This window comes from Zingiber officinale, chromosome 2A (genome assembly GCF_018446385.1).
Source record: "Zingiber officinale cultivar Zhangliang chromosome 2A, Zo_v1.1, whole genome shotgun sequence".
Lineage (NCBI taxonomy): Eukaryota > Viridiplantae > Streptophyta > Magnoliopsida > Zingiberales > Zingiberaceae > Zingiber > Zingiber officinale.
Window position 1 is genome coordinate 69444546 of NC_055988.1, and position 24509 is coordinate 69469054.

Here is a 24509-nt window from a genome sequence, read left to right on the forward strand (position 1 = left end):
GACTAGGAATGATTAAGAGTAGTATTTCCTATATCATTTCACTATCGGTTCAACTAACCGATTGATATAGGTGAGAACCATCTACTCAAGGACATTATTATACTTAGTTTATTTGACACCAATACAAGTAAGTATAATAATCAAAATCCAAATGCCTTTATTTATATAGAATATGATACAATAAGTCCAAAATACAATCATCAAATGATTGGCTCTAGGGCTCTAGCTAACAATCTCCCACTAGCACTAGTGCCAATCAGTGTAGGCTCTAAGCCCAAATGACCTAGTGTGACCATCATGCTTCTTCTGTGCCAAAGACTTGGTCAAGGGATCTGCGATGTTAACCTCTGTAGGTACTCTGCAAATATTCACATCTCCTCTCTCGATGATCTCTCGAATGAGATGGAAGCGCCGTAGTATGTGTTTGGTCCGCTGGTGTGAGCGAGGTTCCTTCGCCTGTGCTATAGCTCCATTGTTGTCACAATAGAGCTCAATGGGTTCAGCAATGCTAGGAACCACCCCAAGTTCAGTGATGAACTTGCGGATCCAAACTGCCTCCTTTGCTGCCTCTTATGCAGCAATGTACTCGGCTTCTGTTGTAGAATCAGCTACTGTATCCTGCTTCGAACTCTTCCAGCTGACAACACCACCATTAATGCAAAATACGAATCCCGACTGTGATCTATAGTAATCCTGGTCGGTCTGGAAGCTAGCATCACTATAACCCTTTACAGCTAGCTCATCATTGCCTCCATATATCAAGAAATATTATTTAGTCCTTCTTAAGTACTTAAGAATATTCTTGACCGCTATCCAGTGACTTTCACTTGGATCTGACTGGTATCTGCTCGTCATGCTCAAAGCAAACGAGACATCAGGTCGAGTACATAGCATGGCGTACATGATCTGATCCATGCGGTCTCTCTTCTCTCTAGAAGAGGGACCTTGAGTCTTCGAAAGACTCACGCCATGTGACATCGACAGAAATCCCTTCTTGGAGTTCTGCATGGCAAACCGTAGGAGTACCTTGTTAATGTATGTACTCTGACTTAGGCCAAGCAATCTCTTAGATCTATCTCTATAGATCTGTATCCCTAAAATCTGGGATGCTTCACCTAAGTCCTTCATTGAGAAGCAACTCCCTAGCCAGGTCTTGACAGACTGAAGCATAGGGATGCCCTTCCCAATGAGTAGTATGTCATCCACATACAATATGAGGAAGACAACTATATCCTCTACAACCTTCTTGTAGACACAAGGCTCATCTTCGTTCTTGATGAAACCAAACTGTTTGATTGCATCATCGAATCGAAGATTCCAGCTCCGAGAAGCTAGCTTTAGTCCATAAATGGACCTATGCAGCTTGCATACTCTGCTAGTATGCTGTGGATCTACAAAACCCTCAGGTTGTGTCATGAACACATCCTCGAGTAGGTTTCCATTCAGAAACGCAGTTTTGACATCCATCTGCCATATCTCATAGTCATGGTAAGCTGCAATAGCAAGCATGATCCGAATGGACTTAAACATCGCTACTGGAGAAAAGGTTTCATCATAGTCAATACCATAAATCTGCTTGAAACCTTTAGCTACTAAGCGACCCTTATAGATAAGTCCATCCATGTCAGTCTTTCTCTTAAAGACCCACTTACACCCAATGGGTTTTACCCCTTCGGGTGGATCAACCAAAGTCCATACTTGGTTGGTGTACATGGATTCCATCTCGAATCTCATGGCCTCTAGCCATTTCTCAGAATCTGGTCTCATCACAGCTTCCTGATAGGTGGTAGGCTCATCCTCTATGAGCACAACGTCATCATGGTCAGACAAGAGAAATGAGTATCTCTCAGGCTGACGACGTACCCTATCAAACCTGCGAAGAGGTATGTCTACTTGAACTGGTTGTTGTTCCTCAACTCTTTATGGAACAACATCATCCACAACACTTTGTGGTTCTAGTTCAATTTCCATCGAGGCATCAGTGCTATTGTTCGCATCTTGAACTTCTTCAATATCGAACGCACTCCCACTAGTCTTTCTTAAAACAAAGTCCCTTTCTAGAAAGACCCCAGTTTTTGCCACAACTACCTTGTGCTGACTGGGAATGTAGAAGTAATATCCCTTAGTTTCCTTGGGATATCCAATAAAGTAGCACTTGTCAGATTTGGTTCCTAATTTGTCTAAGACTTGACGTCAAACGTAAGTCTCACAACCCCAAATCCTCATGAAAGACACCTGGGCATCTCTCCGAGTCCATATCCTATATGGTGTCTTTAACACGGCCTTGGATGGAACTCGGTTGAGTATAAAAGCTGTCGTGTCTAGAGCATAACCCCAAAGGTATGTCAGAAGATCTGTGTGACTCATCATAGATCGTACCATATCTAATAGGGTACGATTCCTCCTTTTGGATACACCATTCCACTGTGGTGTTCTAGGAGGAGTGAGTTGGGATAGAATCCCACACTCAGCTAGATAGTCACGGAACTCATGGCTAAGGTATTCTCCACCTCGATCTGATCGAAGTATCTTAATACTCTTGCCAAGCTGGTTCTGTACTTCATTCTTGAATTCTTTGAACTTTTCAAAGGACTCTGACTTATGTGTCATCAAGTACACATAACCATATCTACTGAAGTCATCAGTAAACGTGATGAAGTACCTATAACCGCCTCTAGCAGCGACATTGAAAGGGCCACATACATCACTATGTATGAGTCCTAACAAATCAGTCGCTCTTTCGCTGTGCCCACTAAAGGGAGTCTTGGTCATCTTGCCTCGTAGGCATGACTCGCATATCTCATATGATTCTAAATCAAATGAGTTCACCAAACCATCCTTATGGAGCTGGGATAAGCGCTTGTCATTTATATGACCTAAGCGACAATGCCAGAGGTAGGTTTGGTTCATGTCATTTGACTTGAACCTCTTGGTATTTATGTTATTGATAGGGCTCTCAAGATCTAGAATATGGAGTCCGTTTATCAGAGGTGAACTACAATAGAACATATCCTTTAAATAGACGGAACAACATTTGTTCTTTATTATAAACGAAAATCCTTTCTTGTCCAAACAAGAAACTGAAATTATGTTCTTAGTCAAGGCAGACATATAACAACAATCATCTAATTCTAGTACAAGCCTAGAGGGAAGGGATAGATGATAAGTTCCTACAGTAATAGCAGCAACTCGTGCTCCATTGCCTACTCATAGGTCTATCTCACCCTTCGTCAATGCTCTGCTATTCCTCAGCGCTTGTACATTAGTACAAATGTGCGAAGCACATCCGGTATCTAATACCCACGATGAAGAAATAGAGATGTTGACTTTTATAACATGTATACCTGAGGTAGAAATCTTATTTCTCTTCTTCTTAAGATCTTCTAGGTATTCTTTGGAGTTCCTCTTCCAGTGCCTTGCTTGTCCTTGATATAGGTGACAAAGATGTTCAACCATATCGTAAGCACCCATCAACTCATGTTGCTTCTGAAGCTCAGAGTTCATGGTCGCGAGCATAAGACAGGACACATCTAATGCGTCATCTTGATGCTTCTTGTAAACATCTCGGTCTTCTCGCGTGGCAGTGGCAGGAGGAGCCTCCGGAATGGGCTGATCCAGAACGTACAATTTACGTTCTTGGGTGAAAACTATTCTCAGGTTCCTGTACCAGTCCAGGAAATTTGCTCCGTTGAGCTTGTCCTTATTAAGGACAGATCGCAGAGAGAAGGTGTTCGTATTCGACGTCATGGAAATTCTACAATAGAAATAAATGCAGAAATAAGTATCATATTCTTAATCATTTAATTAGGCCTTTAACTAAATGATGCTCCCATTGAACTCTATAATTCACGTGGGACAAGATCCACATCATACTAACCCTTGAGTTAGCTTTGGCTAATACGCCCAAGACTTAGTATGATTGGTAGGTAACGATTACCAATTACATCTCTATGCAACTCTTATTTATAGGATCAAGATCCGCATTGATATTAAAACTCGAGTTAGCTTTGGCTAATACGCCCGAGTGTTAATATAAATGTGATTTTGACCTATCTTTCCAACCGTTGGAAGAATGCCTATAGTTATACTCGATCCAACCGAGTTAACTAGGAATACTCAATCTAATTGAGTTGTACTCACCCATGCGTTGATAGGCGGGACCAAGATTGTCCCTCCGTACCCTACCAAGATAGTATGTGTTGCTCTGCTTTGGCAGATTCAACAACAACATGTGATCGAGGTAGTGGTAGGTATCACGGTATGGTAGGCATTACGAGTTGACATGATTTAGATCTGATCTAAACGATGATGCGTATCATATACTTGATAGATCTAATCTATTCGAAGGGTGCATCATGTGCACGACTTAGATCTAATCTAATCGTAAGGCACTAATTAATTACTTAATTAACTAGCATACATCACATACACACAAAACAATTAACTAAATAATTAATCAAATATTTTTGTGATTATGTCATGGCCCTACTACGATCTTCTCAAGCCAATGAGAAGATCGGATGGTCAACCTAAGGTCAACAGCTTCTCAAGCTCCTTCCTTTGACTACCTCGTGTTGCTCGCGCCCTCCTCGTAACTCTGTCTCGAGTGGACCTTCCACATCTCCAATTTTGTACATTACAATTTTGAAAATCGAGTTACATTCGAGTCTAAATCTAATTTACAACCAGAATATATGAGAAAGGCACGACGCGCAGGTCGCGAAAATAAATAAAAAAAATAAAAATACAAGCACGCACATCACATAACGGCACGCAGGCTGTATTATGAATTACAACACATATTGTCCAATCAAATTGGGTCTTTGGGCCATGACTATCACAAAAATAATATATAATTCAAAATTATATATTTTTTCATAATTTTATGTAATTTACATAATTTTACAGATTTTATGAGTAAATTTTTCCCGGCGGTCCCGATTAGCGATTTCGGGCGCAATCGCGGAGCAAATCCCCTTGCGGGGTTAGGGGCAGTACCCCTACCCGCGATCTAACCATCGCGAGTTGCTCCTAAGCAATCCTATAGCACCTAAGTCCGCTTTCCCAAAACAATTTGGGTCGAAACATTACCGTTTTGGAAAATTCTTCTCGTTAGTCGAAGCCTACAAGTGCCGGAACACTTGTGCTTCGCTTCTACGAGAAAAATACCCATAAAATCAAAAAAATTAGGAAATTCATAGAATGTTACAGTATGCATATTTTTCATAAAAATATGAATCTAAACTTGTACTCGCTTCGCATGTGGCTCTGATACCACTGTTGGATTTTTTGGGCCGCGAAAACCGCTTTTTCGCGTCGCAGAAACCCCGAATCACCCTAGCCAACGGATCTCGTGCGAAGAAAAATTCCCGAAAACATGAGTACGAGTTTTAATACTCTGATCTATAGTAGATCTACAAAGAAAAACATTTTACCTTCGATGTGTGCCCTTTTCGTAATCCCGCAAGTCCAAGGTACGCTGGATCTCGAAGTTGTCAACGTAGACAACTCTCTAGTGATATCCACACGAACAAGAGGTGTTCTCTAACACTCAAGGATGGAGAAGAGAGTACCCAAGTGTGCTAGCACTTCCTAGGGCTCTCGGGTAGGATTTAAAAAGAAGAAAAGAAAGGATGCAAAAGGAATACCATACACTCAAGAAGTAGTATCCCTCCTTTGTGACCTTCACTCTTCCTTTGCTCTTGGAACTCACTCAACCACATTCACCTTCCCTTGGAACCCACAGCAACAGCAAGAGAAGAGGAGGAAGAAGCTAGGAAGAAGATGCATTCACCACACTTAATTGCAAAATAAAAACTCCCATTACAAAATGTGGCCGGCCACACATGTAACTCCCATTCCATTTAATGTGGCCGACCACATTAAATGAGAATGGGATTTGTAACCTCCTTGACAACTTGGAGATGATGTGGCTGCCATGTAGGATGAGTCATCCTCCATGATGTGGCAATGCATCAAGTCAAACTTGATTTTTTAACTTCCATTTGGTCAAGTCAAAATTGACCAATTCTCTTCCTTGTTGAGTCAAATCCAACATTTGATTCAAGTCAATTTTAATTTAATGAATCTCAATTCATTAATACAAATTGACTCAATGAATCAAATTTAAATTAGACTCATTCAACAATTGAATCTAATTGAGTCTAACTCAATAAGTCTAATTTAAATCAATCTGAATCCAATTGGTTCATCATATGAACATAATCCAATTGGTTCATCCTATGAACCTAATCTCCATCCACTTGTTCTTTGTGTGTGACCCAATAGGTTATTGTAACGTTGGCAATGTTTCTAAACTCCTTTAGAAACATAAGCAATGAGCGGCATCTAGCAATACATCATTGCTACCCAAGTTACAAGAAATGTTGAGATCCAACATCACCTTGTGACTACTAATTGTGACTCCTCACAATATATGACAAGTGTCCTTCTATCCTAGACATCTAGATTGGTCAATGTGAGGCATAGACCGTGTCATCCTCTGACCAATCTAAATGTTGAACTCCAAGTAGACTCACTAAATCAAATGAGCTCAATATCCTATATTGACTCATTTGGGCATGGCCATGCACTTCGTGGTCTCACTCTATCAAGAATACCGATGTCTCTCCCGTCATATAGGAGGGATAGATCCCATCTACATCACTCACATCCCTCCACATAATTTGTTACATACCCAGTAATCGCCTTTATAGTCCACCCAGTTACGGGTGACGTTTGACGAAACCAAAGTACATAACTCCTTATGTAGAGAACCACGGTGACTTCAGGTCTATGGACTAGTAGTCATACTAATAGCCACATGAGAAAGTATATGACACTCATATAACGATCCATGATACTTTCTCATGGCGGGTCATTCAGTATACATTCTCTAATGTATACCCATGTGTCAACTTGATATCTCTATATCCATAACTTGTGAGATCAAGTCATCGAGTTGACCTACATGCTAGTCTTATTGCATTAACATTGTCCCTGAATGTTAATACTCGACTAGGAATGATTAAGAGTAGTGTTTCCTATATCATCTCACTATCGGTTCAACTAACCGATTGATATAGGTGAGAACCATCTACTCAAGGACATTATTATACTTAGTTTATTTGGCACCAATACAAGTAAGTATAATAACCAAAATCCAAATACCTTTATTTATATAGAATATGATACAATAAGTCCAAAATACAATCATCAAATGATTGGCTCTAGGGCTCTAGCTAACAACTTTTGTACGTGATTCCAACTTTTCAGCGTCTCCCTTCAGCACATGTGCTGGACTACCCCAAATCTGAATATGTTTCAGACTAGGCTTACACCCATTCCATAATTTTTTGGGAGTAGAGGTTACTGACTTAGAAGGTACCAAGTTCAGAATGTACACTACCGTTTCTAGAGCATATCTCCTAAATGAATTTGGTAATTTTGAATAACTCATCATTGATCTAACCATTTCCACAAGAGTCTCATCATTGAATCCCAGCCTCTGATAAGTAATTCCTAAACTCTCCTAAGAGGTACTTGCAACTACGATCAGACCGTAGTGTCTTGATACTTTTACCATGACGTTTCTCCACACTAGTCTTGTATTTTTTGAACTTATCAAAGCACTCAGACTTGCGGTGCATCAATAAATGTACCCGTATCTCGAATAGTCGTCTATAAAAGAGACAAAATATTCGAAATCACCTCTTGCTTGGATAGTCATAGGTCGACACAAATCAGAATGAACCAATTCCTACACATCTTTGGCTCTATACCCCTTGTCCTTAAAAGGTCTCTTGGTCATTTTTCCTTCCAAGCAAGATTCGCAGGTTGGAAAATTTTCTACCACTAATGAACCTAAAGGTCCATCGGCTATTAGCCTTTGAATCCTACTTAAGTTAATATAACCAAGCCTTAGATGCCAAAGATATGTTTGGTTTATTTACAAAGGCTGCTTTCTCTTATTAGAATTAGAAGATGTATTATTAATTTTCATTTGTTACATCGTGGGAGTTATTGGATTTAGAGTATACAAATTGCCAATCAATGTACCCGAACAGATAACTACCATATTTTTCTTGATAACTACTTTGTCATCAAAATAAATAGATTATCCATCCATAAATAGTTTAGAAACTAAAATCAAGTTCTTTCTAAAATATGGTATATAAAGACAATTTCTCAAAATCAATGTTTTATTCCTATCAAAAGATAAATAAATATATTCCACTGCAACAGCCGCTACTTTTGTAGCATTGCCCATGTAGACAGTGATTTCCCCTTTATGTAGTTGTCGGGGTTCCTGGAACCTCTGTAATGAATTGCAAACATGATCAGTGGCTCTCGTATCTACACACCAGGTACCGATAGATAACACCACTAAACATGTTTCAATAACTAATGAATAAGATACACCTTTATTTTTCTTATTTCTTCGAGGATAACCCGTTAAATGAGCCATTATCTTAAGGATATGATTCCTTACGGGTGTCCCCTCAGTCATGATCGTCATCATTAAGTTTCTCATGGCCTCCTTCCTGGCAGCCTGATTCTGGTGTCCGAAGAGTTCCTTGAGATTGAGCATCATGTCATAGGTAGTGGGTAGGGCCTGATGCTGATGTTGCAGCACATTTGGCATAGAAGCCAAAATGTAACACCGCGCCATCTCATCTGCCTTAACCCATTTCCTATGCCTGTCAATCTCCTCTTCACTAGAATTGCTATTAGGCATGCTAGGACAGACCTTAGGAAGTACGAACTTATAACCTTCAGTAGTTAAGACAATGTCCAAGTTTTGTTTCCAATCAATGTAATTCGGACCAGTAAGTTTGTTCTCTTTCAATATAACAGCAAGAAGATTGAAAGACATTTGAAATCCTAAGAATGACAAAATATTTGGTCAAAATTTTAGAATTTAAAATAATATTGATTACTCAAACAATATCATTTAAATTCACCAACATCTCAAAATATCGTGAATTTTGTATGCCACTATAGTGTGGATGTATACAAATTTGAACATTTGTAAGAGGGGGTTTTTCCCATTAATTTTATTCTCTTATCAACCTAACTTTATGAAAAATAAAATTAATAGTTGGTTTTTCTTCGGTCACACAAATAATAGCAGTGACTCCGATGGGAAGGATACTATTAAATGCACCTAAGTGTATACCATTACTTGATACTTAGTCCATTAAATAGGATTGTGTCTCTTCAGATGGAGAAGATCACACACACCTAAATAATTTCCTATAATCATCCATAAAGGGAGTTTGATCTAGTGATCCACAAACAAACTCATCCAATGCAGAGGAACGTACTCAAAGCTAACGCGCAAGTTTGAATTCATCACTTACAAACCAGTAATAGAGACCGTGGAATTTAAATAATTCCTCTCCCACCTAGTTATCTAAAATGAGGAAGTTTAGCATGCACACACACACAACACATATAAACAGCATAAAAGGTAATAAATATGGAAAATAATTTTCCATATATTATGGCCTCATCCATAGCTGTCCTCCGTTTGACACTAACCCTAGCCGCCGCCAACAGGTCATGTAATCACATCTACCTTGCTTTCTTTTTCGTTGCGCCTCTGGTCCTCAAATAGCACCACGCCTCGCAAGGATACGATCCACGACAAAAATAAAATTTTACATTTATCGATCCTATATTCTACAAGGGAATGTACATGTAATTTAGATCAAATAGAATGTAAAATACTAAAACAAATACAGCTTTTGTTGTATTTAATAATTACAATCATGCACACACATAAAATGCCCTCGACATGCCCGAGGGTCCAAATCACACACAAACACAATAGGGCCATAATAGTAAGAACTAGGATGCCTGCAACCACAGAGTTAATCTATTTGCACATCCTACTATTATCCTGCCTAACTTTATATATGAAAAGTGCATAATTTAACTGAAAACCAAACACACAGAGGCAGAAAACTAGCTCTGATACCAATTGTTGGGTGCTACTTGGAATTCCGTTCTGTTTTGCTTGTTCAAAAATTTGTACAAGAACAGAACTTTCCCTAGCAGCCCATGTGCTCTGCAAAAGTTAAACTTGGATTGCAAATGAAACTTAACATTTTTAAACAAGTTCAACCCATGTGTTCTTCAGAAGTTAAACCATATTACAGAAGTTGATTAAATATCTATTTCAAAGATTAGCTTCTAGGTTAAACATGGTAAGGCACTCGGCCTTCTTGGGTATGGGATCATCCACCACTTCCTAGACAAAGCCTTTCAAAGAAATTAAATATTTAAACTTCTTATAGTAACCTTAGGTTTAACTATAGACACCACAATAGAAACTCAAAATCGAAACACAAAATCGATAGCCTCTTATGTTGGTATTTCAGGATCCATACAAAGAACACAAACTAATTATGTAGCAGAAACAAATAATTAGTTATACCTTTCTTTGCAGCTAAAGACCTCTTGATCTTCTGTTGTATTCCTCTCCTCCTCTTGGACGTCATGGGGGCGATGATTTACCAAGATGAAATCCACCTGAACCTTCTTCTTTGCTTACAAGTTTCGGCCACCCAAGGAATGCCAAAATAGAAAACTTACTTCTCTTCTTCTTTCCCTCCAAGGAAACCGGCCACAAGAAGATGGAGCTTGATGTGCCGCCAGCCTTAAGAGAAGAAAACAAAGGGAGAAGAGAAAGAGAGAAGGGCCAACCACCAAAGAAAAGAGAAGAGGTAAAGCTTAGGTTTCGGCCCTAAGGGAACAAGAGAAATATGGAGATGTGTTATGTGTTATTCGTTCTTCCCATAAGGCACCCTCTACCTCTCTTTTATAATCCTTGGTCATGTCAAAAAAAGAAATTTTAATAATAATTAAAATCTCCCTCTTTTAAATTTCCTTTTGTGATGGCTACAAAAGGAAAGTTTAAAATTAAACTTCTCTTCTAAATTGTGGTTACAAAAAAGGAAAATTTTATCAAAATTAAAATCTCTCTTTTTAAACCAATATAGATGGCAACAAAAAAGGAAAGATTTTAAAATTTAAAACTCTCTTTTAAAACCATGTGGATGGCTTCAAAAAAGAAAAGATTTTAAAATTAAAATCTCTCTTTTAATCCTTTGTAGATTGCTATAAAAGAAAAGATTTTAACAAAAATTAAAATTTCTCTTTTTATTTCTTTAGTGGCTAACCCCTTGCTTGGTCACCAAGCAAGGCTTGGCCGACCACATCTTGGATACTAAGATGGGCTTGGCCTGTCCCTTGCTTTGGCACCAAGCAAGGATGTGGCCGACCCCTAGCTTAGGTAAGATGTCGGGCTTTGGGTCGATAAAAAGGCTTTTAATAAGTGGCTACAATAGGGACCTAGAGGAGGAATTGATTTTGACCTCCTGATGGACTTGAGCTTCCTGTGTTCGACCCGAACACCCATCTCAAGTTCATCAATAATAACTCATACCACTAAAGAGTCATTATTGAACTATCGCACCAATCCCATATTACATTATGGGCTCCTTCTTATCATGAGTGCATTAGTCTTCCTGTGTTTAAGATATCGAATGCCCATTAATTAAATGAGTTACTGACAACTCACTTAATTAATATCTAGCTCCAAGAGTAGTACCACTCAACTTCATTATCATGCCAGACTAAGTCCACCTGCAGGGTTTACATGATAATCCTTATGAGCTCATCAAGGGGACACCATGTAACAGCCCGGCCCATCGACCCCTTGGGTGACCTAACTGGCAGGCCATTTGGCGGTCCCTTGGGCGGCCCAACTGGCGACCCCTATTGTCGTCGATCGACGACCCTCGACCATGCCATTACTCACTAGGTCTTTCCACCCCTAGCCAGTGGATTTTTGCCTTCCCTAGGATTTGAACTCTAGACCTCCAAGCTAAATACTCGAGTTTATGAATACCGGAGACTGAATCACCTATCCCAGAGCTCGACGCTGGTTGAGGATTTGCATTCCAAGGAGATACCTCTTCTTCCCCAACCTTATAGCCCTGCCGATTTTTCCGTCTGGTTTCTCTCCGCCGCAGTGGTGATTCCTGGAAGTGATGTAGGTTGAGTGACACACTGTGAGGAGCTCGGCTAAGCTTCTCCAGCTGCAAACCAACACCGGCGGACATCCCCAGCAGATGATTTCTGACTGTGGATCATTGGGTAAGCCATCTTCAATTTCGGATGTAGACCTGCAGTTTAAGTTATTAGGTTTCGGTAGGGGTTATGTGTTGATTGGGTGTGATTGTGTTGTTGGTAGCTCTGTGAGAGCTCGAATCTGTGAATCTGTAGCATCGGGCAACATCAGTGTGCTAGTGCCGGCGATCTCACCTTCCGGTAGGTAAAGCTGTAGATTTTCGAATACCAAATGTAGTTGAATACGTAATTATGCATTGGTATTTAGGGGACAAATGCGTGATTTGGGAATTCTAATTGTCATAGTGTGTGCTGGAATTATGTGATCTGAAGATGTAAATTAGGGTTTGGGATTGGTTTTGGAGTGGATCAGTGTTGGTCTATTTGAATAATGAATGAACCCAGATTAGAATGCCTGTTTTGAGTGTTGGCTTAGTTATTTAGTTCTATACATATATGGTTAAAATTGATACGTTGATGCAGGACATTGATCGAGATGGAAGTTGGTATGAAGTTGACGCTGGATTCAGCCTACACCTAGAGGCGAGTACTTCTTGACTTGTTTTTTTAGCTATCGACCTTAGTGCATGAGTATTTATGGATTTGAGTAGATGCTTATCTTGACTCCACTCATATTACTTCTTGTACTTGATCCCTTGTCCACTCAATCTTTGAGATGCTCAAATTCGTATCTATACAGTCTCTTGCTGTTATCCTTGATAATTAGCAGATACTAGACACCATGTTACCTGTTTGGACTACTGTTTATTTATGCCTCGTATTGAGCATACGACTTCATGTAGCATACCTGTTTTCTATTATATATATATATGATGACTGTTGCACTGTTCACATCATATCATTGCATGCATTGCTGACGACCTTAGCTCCCTTGTGGTTGAGACGGTCGTTGGCCTGGGTCGCATGCTTGTCCAATCATGGGTAGTGATAGCATGGAACATGCCGCATGTCCTGTCGTGCCCCCCACTCGCACACTCATTGGGTAGTGATAGTTGGAGTCGGGGGCAGCAGGGACCCCCGTCGCAGACATGGCTATTCAATTACTATGCAACTGCCCCCTCGGCCACTCGAGAGTAGTGGTAACTAGAGTGGTGTACAGTCTGTCATTGACATAGTCTCTCGTCCATACTTGGTCATGGTACTTGAGGGGTGGGCGGGAGTGACCATCCGTGCATACGCTATTTTCTGTTATATTTGCTTATGCTGTTATATGCTTCCTTATGTAGTTCTGTTATCACATGCCTGTTATATATGCTTGGACACTTATTACCTTGTCAGTATAACTTACCTGTGATCTTGGTAGTATAGAGCAGTACTGTAGCAGTTTATGTTACCTCTGACCCTACACTACTAGCCTAGGATATGGTATATCAGCTATGGATTTATATACATTGTTTATATAGTAGTATATGCTATTTATCTTCCCGAGACTGTATCCTGTTGTGTTCCTGGCTATTTATGTTACTCATGCACTATCTATTCTTTACACGCCGAGTCTTTATACTCACCACCTCGTACACTGGTAATTCCACCAGGTAGCCGGTAGTTGACGCCATTATACTTGGAGGAGGATCCCGACTGCCGGTCCCACGTCGCTTCCGAGGATGAATTTATGCTTTTGTTTATCATTTTGGTTGTGAGTTGAATTTATGAACTTGGTATTGTAATAACCTGTTTGTGGACTTGATGTTACTTTGTGATTGGTTTTGCTTTGTCGAGGAGTCAAGCTAGGTCGGCCCGCGGTGAGTTCTTTTTGGTATTTTGTATTTGTTATCTGCTTTCCGTTGTGTTCGAGTTTCCAGCTGTGTGGGTTGCATATTATCTACGTGGTTGTGGTTTATTCCAGCCGTGTTGGCTGTGTTTTGCATTTGTTTATCTGTTGGCTATGTATATTAGTTTCATATGTCACTGCTACAGGAGAGGTGTTGTCCGATTTTCGTCGGACAACCTTACTCTCGGGGCGTGACACACCATCAACCTAGATAACAAGGACAATTTCCTTCTATAATCAACAACACACCATATAAATAATATTATTTCCCAACTTATCGGACCTATTGATTTAACGAATAAATCTTACCCATTGATAAATTAAAGAAATAAATACTAAGTATATGTGCTTGTTATTATATTAGGATTAAGAGTACACACATCCATAATAACAAAAGTTCTATTCTTTTATGTAGTCAGTATAAAAAGAAATAAGCTCAAATGGTCCTACTCAATACACACATAGTGTACTAGTGTAATTTTATAGTGAAGACAAACTAATACCAAATTACACTACAATCATTCCAATGGGTTGTCCCAATCCGTCTTGGTTGTAAGCTACTATTTATAATTTATAAGAAACTAATAACATGATCTTCTGTGTGACACCACACACCATGTTATCTACAATATAAATTAAATGGATAACTACATTTTACCAAATGCAGACATTTGACCAATGTGATTTTTATTACAAAATAAATGTTCATACAAAAAGCTAGGCTTTTAGTATACATCCTAACAGAAGCATCAAAACCGGGATGAATTAGAAAAAAAAATTTAAATAAATATTTTTCTCTAAAAAGGACCGCCCAGTTGAGAGATCAGATTCTGCACTTCAAGCAACTTGACGAAGAAACATTGCATCAAGCTTGGGATAGGTACTTATCAATTCTATATCAGTGCCTGCATCATGGTATTGAAAGTTGGTTGATCCTTTACGTATTCTACATTGGACTTTCATTCCAGAACAAGAGTCTTTTGAATGTAGCGTCTAGAGGGGCGTTCATGAAAAAAAGTTTGGATGAAGCACAAGAAATAATCTATACGATGGTATCAAATCTCAATGATTGGTCAGGACAAGATGTGATAAACTTATCTCTACACTCGATCAAAGCAGGAGAAGATATGGGAGTGTCAATGGAAGAAAATAAGTTCGGAACTAAGGTTCAGAAAGAATTAAAGGAATCCATCAAGGTGCAATGCAAGGATGTACGAAACCTATTTCATTGGTGTGGAGAGGTCTTATTAAAATCCCCAGGAGGTTTGATATCTACCTCAGTATCATTTATGGAAGAGAACTTGGATGATGATAATGATAATATGGAAGGAATAGCTCAAGGAATTGAGGAAACGCCAGAAGAAGTCGTGGTAAATGAGGAAATATGATTATTAGAATAGGAACCAACCTTGCCTGAGATTATACCTCCTCAAGTGGAGTTGAAACCTTTGCCGCCTAATCTTAAATATGCATTCCTTGACCCAAATTCCACTTTCCTGGTAATAATTAATGCAAGCCTGACTGAGATGCAAACACAGAAATTGATCAATGAGCTGAGAGCACACAGAAAAGTAATTAGATACACCATTGATGACATAAATGGAATAAGCCCTTCCATTTGCATGCACAGAATTCTACTCGAAGAAGGATATAAGAATTCGATTGAGCATCAAAGAAGGTTAAATCCTAATTTAAAAGAAGTTGTGAAGAAAGAAGTGTTGAAGCTTCTAGATGCTGGAATTATTTATCCCATATCAGATAGCGAGTGGGTAAGTCCGGTACATGTAGTCCCCAAGAGAGGGGGAATGACAGTGATTAGAAATGAAAGTAATGAATTGATTCCAATAAGGACAGTTATAGGATGGTGGATGTGTATTGATTATAGAAAGCTAAACAAGGAGACTAAGAAAGATCATTTTCCCTTACCGTTCATTGATGAGATGCTAGAAAGATTAGCAAAGTATTCTTATTTTTGTTATCTGGATGGATACTATGGTTTTTTTTCAAATTCCAATACATCCCCTAGATTAAGAAAAGACTACCTTCACATGTCCTTTTGGTACCTATGCTTATCAACAAATGTCGTTTGGACTCTGTAATGCACCAACTACATTTCAGCGATGTATGATGGCAATATTTTCAGATTTTACAGAAAAGATTATGGAGGTATTCATCGACGATTTCTCGGTTTATGGGAATGACTTTGACTCCTGTCTTTTGAACCTTTCTAAAGTTCTCCAGAGATGTGAATATGTGAACTTAGTTTTGAACTGGGGAAAATGCCACTTCATGGTTAAAGAGGGGATTGTCTTGGGACATAAGATTTCAGAACTAGGAATTGAAGTGGATAAAGCCAAAATAGAGACAATTGAGAAACTACCTCCACCTCATAATGTAAAAGGGGTTAGAAGTTTTCTAGGGCATGCTGGGTTTTATAGGCGTTTCATTAAGGATTTTTCAAAAATTTCCAAACCATTAACTAATTTGTTGATTAAAGATGCAGAATTTTGCTTTGATGATGACTGCAATGAGGCGTTTAAGAAAATCAAGAATGCTCTTATCTCAACCCCCATAATTCAAGCTCTAGACAGGGAACTTTCATTCAAAATCATGTTTGATGCTAGTGACATTACAGTGGGCGTAGTTCTAGGACAAAGAAAGGACAAAGTGCTGCATGCAATCCATTACGCAAGTAAGACACTAGATGTAGCCCCATTGAATTATTCTACTACTGAAAAGGAACTATTGTCCATAGTGTTTGCAATCAAAAAGTTTAGGTCCTATCTAGTGGGCTCAAAAGTGATAGTGTATTCCGATCATGCTGCCATACGATATTTGCTTAATAAGAGAGATACCAAACCTTTCTTGATTAGATGGATTTTGCTTCTTCAGGAATTTAATCTAGAAATTAGAGACAAGAAAGAAGCATAGAATGTTGTGGCAGATCATCTATCTTGAGTATGGCCAAAGGGGTAGAAAGATGTGAATTTTGATCCACCCATTAATGATGATTTTCTTGATGAGCATCGGTTGGCAGTAAATTCTGAGGAAGTCCCTTGTTATGCAGATTTTGTTAACTATCTTGCAAGTGGAGTACTTCCCCCAAACTTCACCTGGCAGCAAAAGAAGAAGTTTTTTTCAGATGTCAAACACTACATATGGGACGAACCATTGCTTTATAGGAAATGCGGAAATACAATTTACCGAAGGTGTGTGCCAGAAGACGAGATCAAAGACATTTTATTTCATTGTCACTCATCGTCTTACGACGGACATTTTGGAGTTTCAAGAACAGCTGTAAAGATTTTACAAGCAAGATTTTTTTGACCAAATCTATTTAAAGACACAAAAAATTTTGTGCAGTCTTGCGACCAATGTCAAAAGACTGGAAACATCCCCAGGAGAAATGAAATGCCACTGAATTACATCCTTGAAGTGGAACTGTTCAATGTATGGGGAGTAGACTTTATGGGCCCTTTTCCCTCATCATGTGGAAACAATTATATTCTAATAGAAGTGGATTATGTATCGAAATGGGTAGAAGCCATAGCTTCTCCTACCAGTGGCGCTAAAATAGTCATCAAATTATTTAAGAAGGTGATTTTTCCATGGTTCGGTGTATCCAGGGCAGTTATTAGCGACGGGGGTTCGCACTTCATTGAAAGATAGTTTGAAAAGTTATTAAAGAAATACGGGGTAAGCCACAAAGTAGCGACCCCCTACCATCCCCAGACTAGTGGACAAGCTGAGATTTCCAACCGGGAGATCAAATCAATATTAGAAAAGACAGTATTCAATTCACGAAGAGACTGGTCATTGAAATTGGATGATGCTTTGTGGGCATACCGTACTGCTTTCAAGACTCCAATTGGTATGACCCCGTTCCGACTTGTGTATGGGAAGCTATGTCATCTTCCAGTAGAGTTGGAATACAAGATCTATTGGGCGATTAAACAACTTAACATGGACCTGAAGTTAGTAGGAGCTAAAAGGAAACTCCAATTGAATAAGCTCGATGAGTTGAGGATGGATGCCTATGAACATGCCAAATCTTACAAAGAGAGAACAAAGAAATGACATAATCAACATATCCTGCGGAGAGAATTCAAGGAAGGAGACTCAATATTATTATTTAATTCAAGATTGAAGATTTTTCCTGGGAAGTGAAAATCAAGATGGACAAGACCATTCCAAGTTAAAAAGGTTTACCTGTTCGGAGCAATCAACATCTGGAATGAAGAGCGTGGAGAATTTAAAGTAAATGGGCAGCGTTTAAAAAAATATCTCCACGATGTGTAGGCTGAGGAAAACACGCTGATATACTTTTTGAATCCGCGCCCACCTGATTTAGTCAAAAAGGGGTCGAGCTAAAGACCTAAACCAAGCGCTTCGTGGGAGGCAACCCAAGGGTTTCATTTTATTTCATTATCCATTTGTTGTTCTCTTAGATTAATCAAGTATTTTTTTGTTGGATCTTTGTTTTCAGGGTGTGCATTAGCCTCGACGAGCTGGCCATGATCGTTTCATGGGTGTGGGGGCGTCAGAGGGGTTAAAAAGGAGGAGAGTGAGACACTACATGTAACACTCATAAAGTCTTTAGCAATTTTATATAGTTTTTGCATGATTAGAATGGGTTTTATTTGGGTTCCTTCTACAAAAAAAACAAAGAGAAAATAGAACCAAAAAGAGGCATGGCCAAGGTGTGAATCTTGAACCTCTTAACAAGTGGCAAGCTTTAAGTGGTATGGAATAACCAATAGGCCAAGAGGAAGTATTGTTAGAAAGGAAATGAAATTTGTGGTTAAAGGTAGGGAAGGTATGGGACACTTTTCTTCTTTCACCAAGAATAAGTGAGAGGGATGAAGAGAGAAAGCAAGAGAATGACAAGTTGTGTTCTTCCCTCTTCCTTTTATATAGAATAAATAGGAATAAAAAGATAAGGGAAAGAAAAGTTCATTCTTCCTTCTCCTTTCATTTAGAATAAAAAGGAATAAGAGGGCAAGGGAAATTGATTTTCTCCTTCCTTCTTCTCCTTCTCCTTCCTCCACTGAAATCCTAAGTTTCCCCTCTCCCATTTCCGAAAACAAACTTAAGGTTTCTCCCTAAGAAAACTACACAAGGAAGAGACCTTAAGGCCTAATCCTTCTCACAAGCAAGGTACACAAAGGAGAGTCCTAGAAGCGGAAGTCTTCTTCTTCTCTTCCACCAAGGGTACTTTTCTTATTAAATCAAGCAAGAGGAAGTAAGTATTCCCCTCACCTGCAATACAAGTAGTTTTACTCGTTATTTTTCTTTATGTTTCTTAAAAACATAGAACCATGCTCCTTTAGGTTTCGATCAAGAAGAAATAAAAGGATTAGAGAAAGTTTAAAACCTAAACTATGCTTGCTTATGATTCCTCATGGTGTGTAATCCATTATATGATGTTGGTTTAAGGTTTTCATGCTTTATGTTGCTTAAAAAACTTAGAACCATGCTCCTTTAGGTTTCGGTCAAGAAGAAATAAAAGGATTAGAGAAAGTTTAAAACCTAAACTATGCTTGCTTATGATTCCTCATGGTGTGTAATCCATTATATGATGATGGTTTAAGGTTTTGATGCTTTATGTTGCTTAAAAACTTAGAACCATGCTCCTTTAGGTTTTGGCCAAGAAGAAATAAAAGGATTAGAGAAAGTTTTAAAACTTAAACTATGCTTGCTTATGATTCCTCATGGTGTGTAATCTATGATATGATGTTGGTTTAAGGTTTTCATGCTTTATGTTGCTTAAAAACTTAGAACCATGCTCCTTTAGGTTTCAGCCAAGAAGAAATAAAAGGATTAGAGAAAGTTTTAAAACCTAAACTATGCTTGCTTATGATTCCTCATGGTGTGTAATCTATTATATGATGTTGGTTTAAGGTTTTTATGCTTTATGTTGCTTAAAAACTTAGAACCATGCTCCTTTAGATTTCGGCCAAGAAGAAATAAATGGATTAGAAAATGTTTTAAAACCTAAACTATGCTTGCTTATGATTCCTCTTGGTGTGTAATCTATTATATGATGTTGGTTTAAGGTTTTCATGCTTTATGTTGCTTAAAAACTTAGAATCATGATCCTTTAGGTTTCGGCCAAGAAGAAATAAAAAGGATTAGAGAATGTTTTAAAACCTAAACTATGCTGGCTTATGATTTCTCATGGTGTGTAATCCATTATATGATGTTAGTTTAAGGTTTCCATGCTTTATGTTGCTTAAAACCTAGGACTATACCTTTTGTAAGTTTCGGCCAAGAAGGAAATGGAATGGATTAGGGAAGTTTAATTCCAACTAGACTTACTTATGTTTTCTCCCATGTTATGCTATGTATTATGTGGTATTAGTTGATGTTCCATGCTTAAATGTGGCTTAAAAACCTAGTACCATGTCTTGTAAGTTTCGGCCAAGAAGGAAATGAAAGGGCTTAGGGAAGTTTAACTCCAACTAGAATTGCTTATGTTTTCTCCCATGATATACTATGTATTATGTGATGCTAGTAGGATGCTTTCCTTGTTTAAAGTTGCTTAAGATTTAAGATCATGCCCCATGCAAGTTTCAGCCAAGATATGAGTTAGGGTTTGTAGAAAGATCAAAACCCTAACTATGCATGATAATGACTCTTCATGATATGCTATGTGATATGTGAACTTTATGTCACCATGTTATGCTTATGCAAGGCTTATGTACGATGAAATGCCTAAGAGATGCTTCCCTATAAGTTGGGACTAAGAGCACTCTTCATGATATGACAAGAAATATGATATGCTATTTTACTTTTGTTTGGCTTGTATCGGACCCTAAGAATGGTCCATGGGATGAGCTCCTAAGTTGCCCCTAGGTCGAAGCACGGGCCTAGTTCCCTAGTAGGTTCGGGATTAGCTACCTCGGATTTATTTAGGGTTGCGCACAATTCATGTATGTGGTACAAAGCCGGGCCCTCATGTTGAGATTTATGTTTAAATACCTATTATGATATACGTTTTCAAAAGAACATCTTGCATATATTTATTTCATGCTATATGATTATTATATATGTTTTCAAAAGAACATCTTGCATATACTTATTTCATGCTATATGATTATTATGCTTTAGGAAGATTCTCTCTCGAGATATGTCTATGATACCTAGATGAATATGCTACTACCTTATGCTTATGCTCTCATATGCTATGTTTATGATTTGCCCAAATGAGTATGACACTACTTTATGCTAGCATGAAATGTTAAATCTAGATGTTGGTTAAATTAATATATCACTACTCCATGTTTAATTCATGATTTATGGCTTTTGTGAGTAGGAAAAGATCTTACTAAGCCTATGTGCTTATAGTTTTAAATTTCCTTGTACTGTAGAAAAGGGTAAAGAATGGCTAAACTAAAGGGAGCAGCAAGAAGGACAAAGATGTGTGTGGCAGTGGCATGGTAGAAGAGATCTGTTTTTGTGTTTCAAGACTTATATATGTTTTAAACTTTTGCATGTGAACTATTTCTTTTCTTGCTACTTTTGATGGTTGCTACTTGATATTAATTTGGATTTGTTTGGATGGTTTATACTTAAAGTAACTTATACTTTCTCTTGTTTCCATAAAACCTTGACATGTTAAGCACTTGTTTAACTAGAAAATTGTTAGTTATCATGAACTCTCGAGAACAATATACATGTTTAGTTTCCCTCTTATTTAGTACGCTTTATGCTTTAATTAAACAAGCGCGTATCATGTTTCAAGTAATAGATAGTCAATTTAATTTTATATGCATGAATGCTGGCATGTTCACCTAATTTGTTTATATGATTAAGTTTTAATTTTCTTTCGCTCCAATGATTACATATGCATGTATGTATGTTCGCGTAGCGCCACCCTTGCTATCAGTAAGGGAAGGGCGGGCGTTACAGTTTGGTATCAGAGGAGGTCTGTCTTTCCACTACACACACATCAATCCTCCATCCTGCCGCTCCAAGTAAGAAGTTCTATGCCTACTCTATTTCTTTTATGTATGATAAGGAATGCTTTAGTTTAAGTATGCATGAATGTAGGTTAAGATGATAATAATCTTATGCTAGTCTTGTTGTCATTGATAAAGATAAGCATGGCTAGAAGACGCAATAACAGAGTCAATGAGACAGTACCCCCACCTGATTTGATGCATGTAGTTACTGAACTCCAGCGTCAGGTTACAGAACAGCAGCAAATAATTAATGCTCTGATAAATCAGCAAGGGAATCCTACCACCCCACTAGTGAACCAAAATCAGATGCCAATCGTACTTACAGCTGCACCAGTACCACCGATAGGCCCAGCCCCAGTAGTTCGACAAGAGGCGTATCTAATTCAGTGGCAGAGGCTGAAGCCGAAAAATTTCTCTAGAACTTCTGAACCATGGGACGTCCAGTCCTGGTTTAAGATTGTGGAAAGTATAGTAGAGCTACTGGACTAGCCTGAACATAAAAAGGTCAAGTGTGCATCATTATGCCTTTCGGGATATGCCAGAATGTGGTGGGGCAGGGTTAAAGCAAAGAGGCAAGTGAACCAAATGAGATGGACAGATTTTGAAGCTGAATTTTTCAAAGAATTCTTCCATATGTGTGTGACAAACAAGCACTACGACGAGTTCGCCGAGTTCTAGCAAGGTGACCTGTCAGTTAATGAAGCCGTGAAAAGATTCAACCGACTAGAACGCCTATGCCCAGAGTTGGTCAGTATGGAAAGAGAAAGGGTCAGATTCATGCTGAAGATGCTCAGACCCGAAATAGCTCTGAATGTGGCCACCGGGGTTAATAGACCGCAGACCATAGAATAGTTGTTAGTAGTGCCCTGATCACCAAACACTACCTGAAGGCGCTGAACGAAGGCAAGAGTCGAGCCCAGTCAAGAGGACAGAAACCTCAAAGTACCAAAGCCAGTTGGAAAGGAAACCCCAATGGTAAGAGAAAGCAATGGAACAACTCTAAGGGTGGTCCAGCAAACAAACAACCCACGTACCCTCAGTGTACTACATGTGGAAAGAAGCATCCTGGGGTGTGCCACAAGGGCACAAATAGGTGCTTCAACTGTGGACTGGAAGGACATAGAGCCAGGGACTGCCCTACCCAGGTTCAGGCACCTCCTCAGCAGTATATTCAGAACTGAGGTGCTCCCTCACAGCTACACCAGATATAAGCTGCGATAGAAGGTACTCAGATAAGCCAAGGGATATTGGAAGCCCCGCCAGTTACGACAAATGCTAGGGTTTTCTCTCTCACCAAGGAAGACGTGGTGAATGCATCTACGGTTGTCACAGGTCAGATATTTATTTTCTGTCAGCATGCTACCGTATTATTTAATACTGGGGTAACGCACTCATTCGTCTCTATGCCTTTCATAAAGAAGATAGACATGCCACCACAAGCTTTAGATTGCAAGTTCTTAACGACCCTGCCCTCAGGAGAAGTGATGCCATCTACCCATATGCTGCGAGCTGCTCTTATCAGAATCACAAACAGAGAACTCTATTGTGATCTGATAGTGCTCGACATGCAGGATTATGACATTATATTGGGCATGGATTTCCTGAGCACGTACGGTGCTTCGATGGAGTGCCATAAAAGAAGGGTGATCTTTCGGCCTGAAGCAGAACTGATGTTTGTATTTATTGGAATGCAAAGGGAAATTATGGATTACGGGGTCGAAAGCTTGTCTGGACAGCTCGCTACTCTGACAATAACATCGATGCTGTTCGATGATATATTAGAAAAACAAGCACGTGACCCAAGCATCCAAACGATCAAGCAAGAGGTCATAGAAGGAAAGAACGATGGATTTCGTATCGCTGACAGTGGAATACTATACCTCAGAGATCGCTTATGTATTCCTGACAATCCAGAGTTGCGGAAGAAGATATTGGAGGAGGCTCACAGAACACCTTATGCGATGCATCCTGGATCCACCAAGATGTACCAAGACCTGAAAGGGAAGTTCTGGTGGTTCGGTTTGAAAAGAGATGTGGCTCAGTATGTCAGTACCTGCATGGCCTGCCAAAGGATTAAAGCAGAACACCAGAGACTTGGAGGAGTACTACAACCAATTCAAATTCCAGAATGGAAATGGGAAGATATTTCTATGGATTTCGTCTCAGGACTACACAAAACGACGAACGAATATGATGTTATATGGGTAATCGTGAACAGATTGACAAAGTCTACCCACTTCTTAGCAATCAAGATGACTTACTCGACTGAGCAACTAGCTTAATTATATGTTAAGGAAATTATCAGATTACATGGGCTTCCTAAGACCATCATTTCTAATAGAGATGGATGCTTTATTTCACATTTCTTGGAATGTGTTCAGAAGGCCCTTGGCACGAAGCTATTATTCAGTACTGCCTTCTATTCTCAGACCGACGGACAAACAGAAACGGTAAACCAAGTGCTAGAAGATATGTTATGAGCTTGCACCTTAGATTTCAAGGGGAGCTGGTGCCGATATCTATGCTTAGCAGATTTCGCCTACAATAATAGCTACCAAGCTACTATTGGAATGGCGCCATACGAGGCTCTATACGGGAGGAGATGTAGGTCTCCT

At 39.1% G+C, this 24509-nt stretch overlaps 1 protein-coding gene across 1 annotated transcript; it reads left to right on the plus strand.

The window, feature by feature from the left end:
• The first annotated feature begins 16057 nt into the window (after positions 1-16057).
• LOC122043693 lies at positions 16058-18007 on the plus strand. The gene is made up of 4 exons (XM_042604291.1): positions 16058-16622; positions 16998-17227; positions 17294-17527; positions 17618-18007. Exons 1-4 carry the CDS (start codon positions 16058-16060, stop codon positions 18005-18007), a joined length of 1419 nt encoding a protein of 472 aa, XP_042460225.1.
• The last annotated feature ends 6502 nt before the right edge of the window (positions 18008-24509 follow it).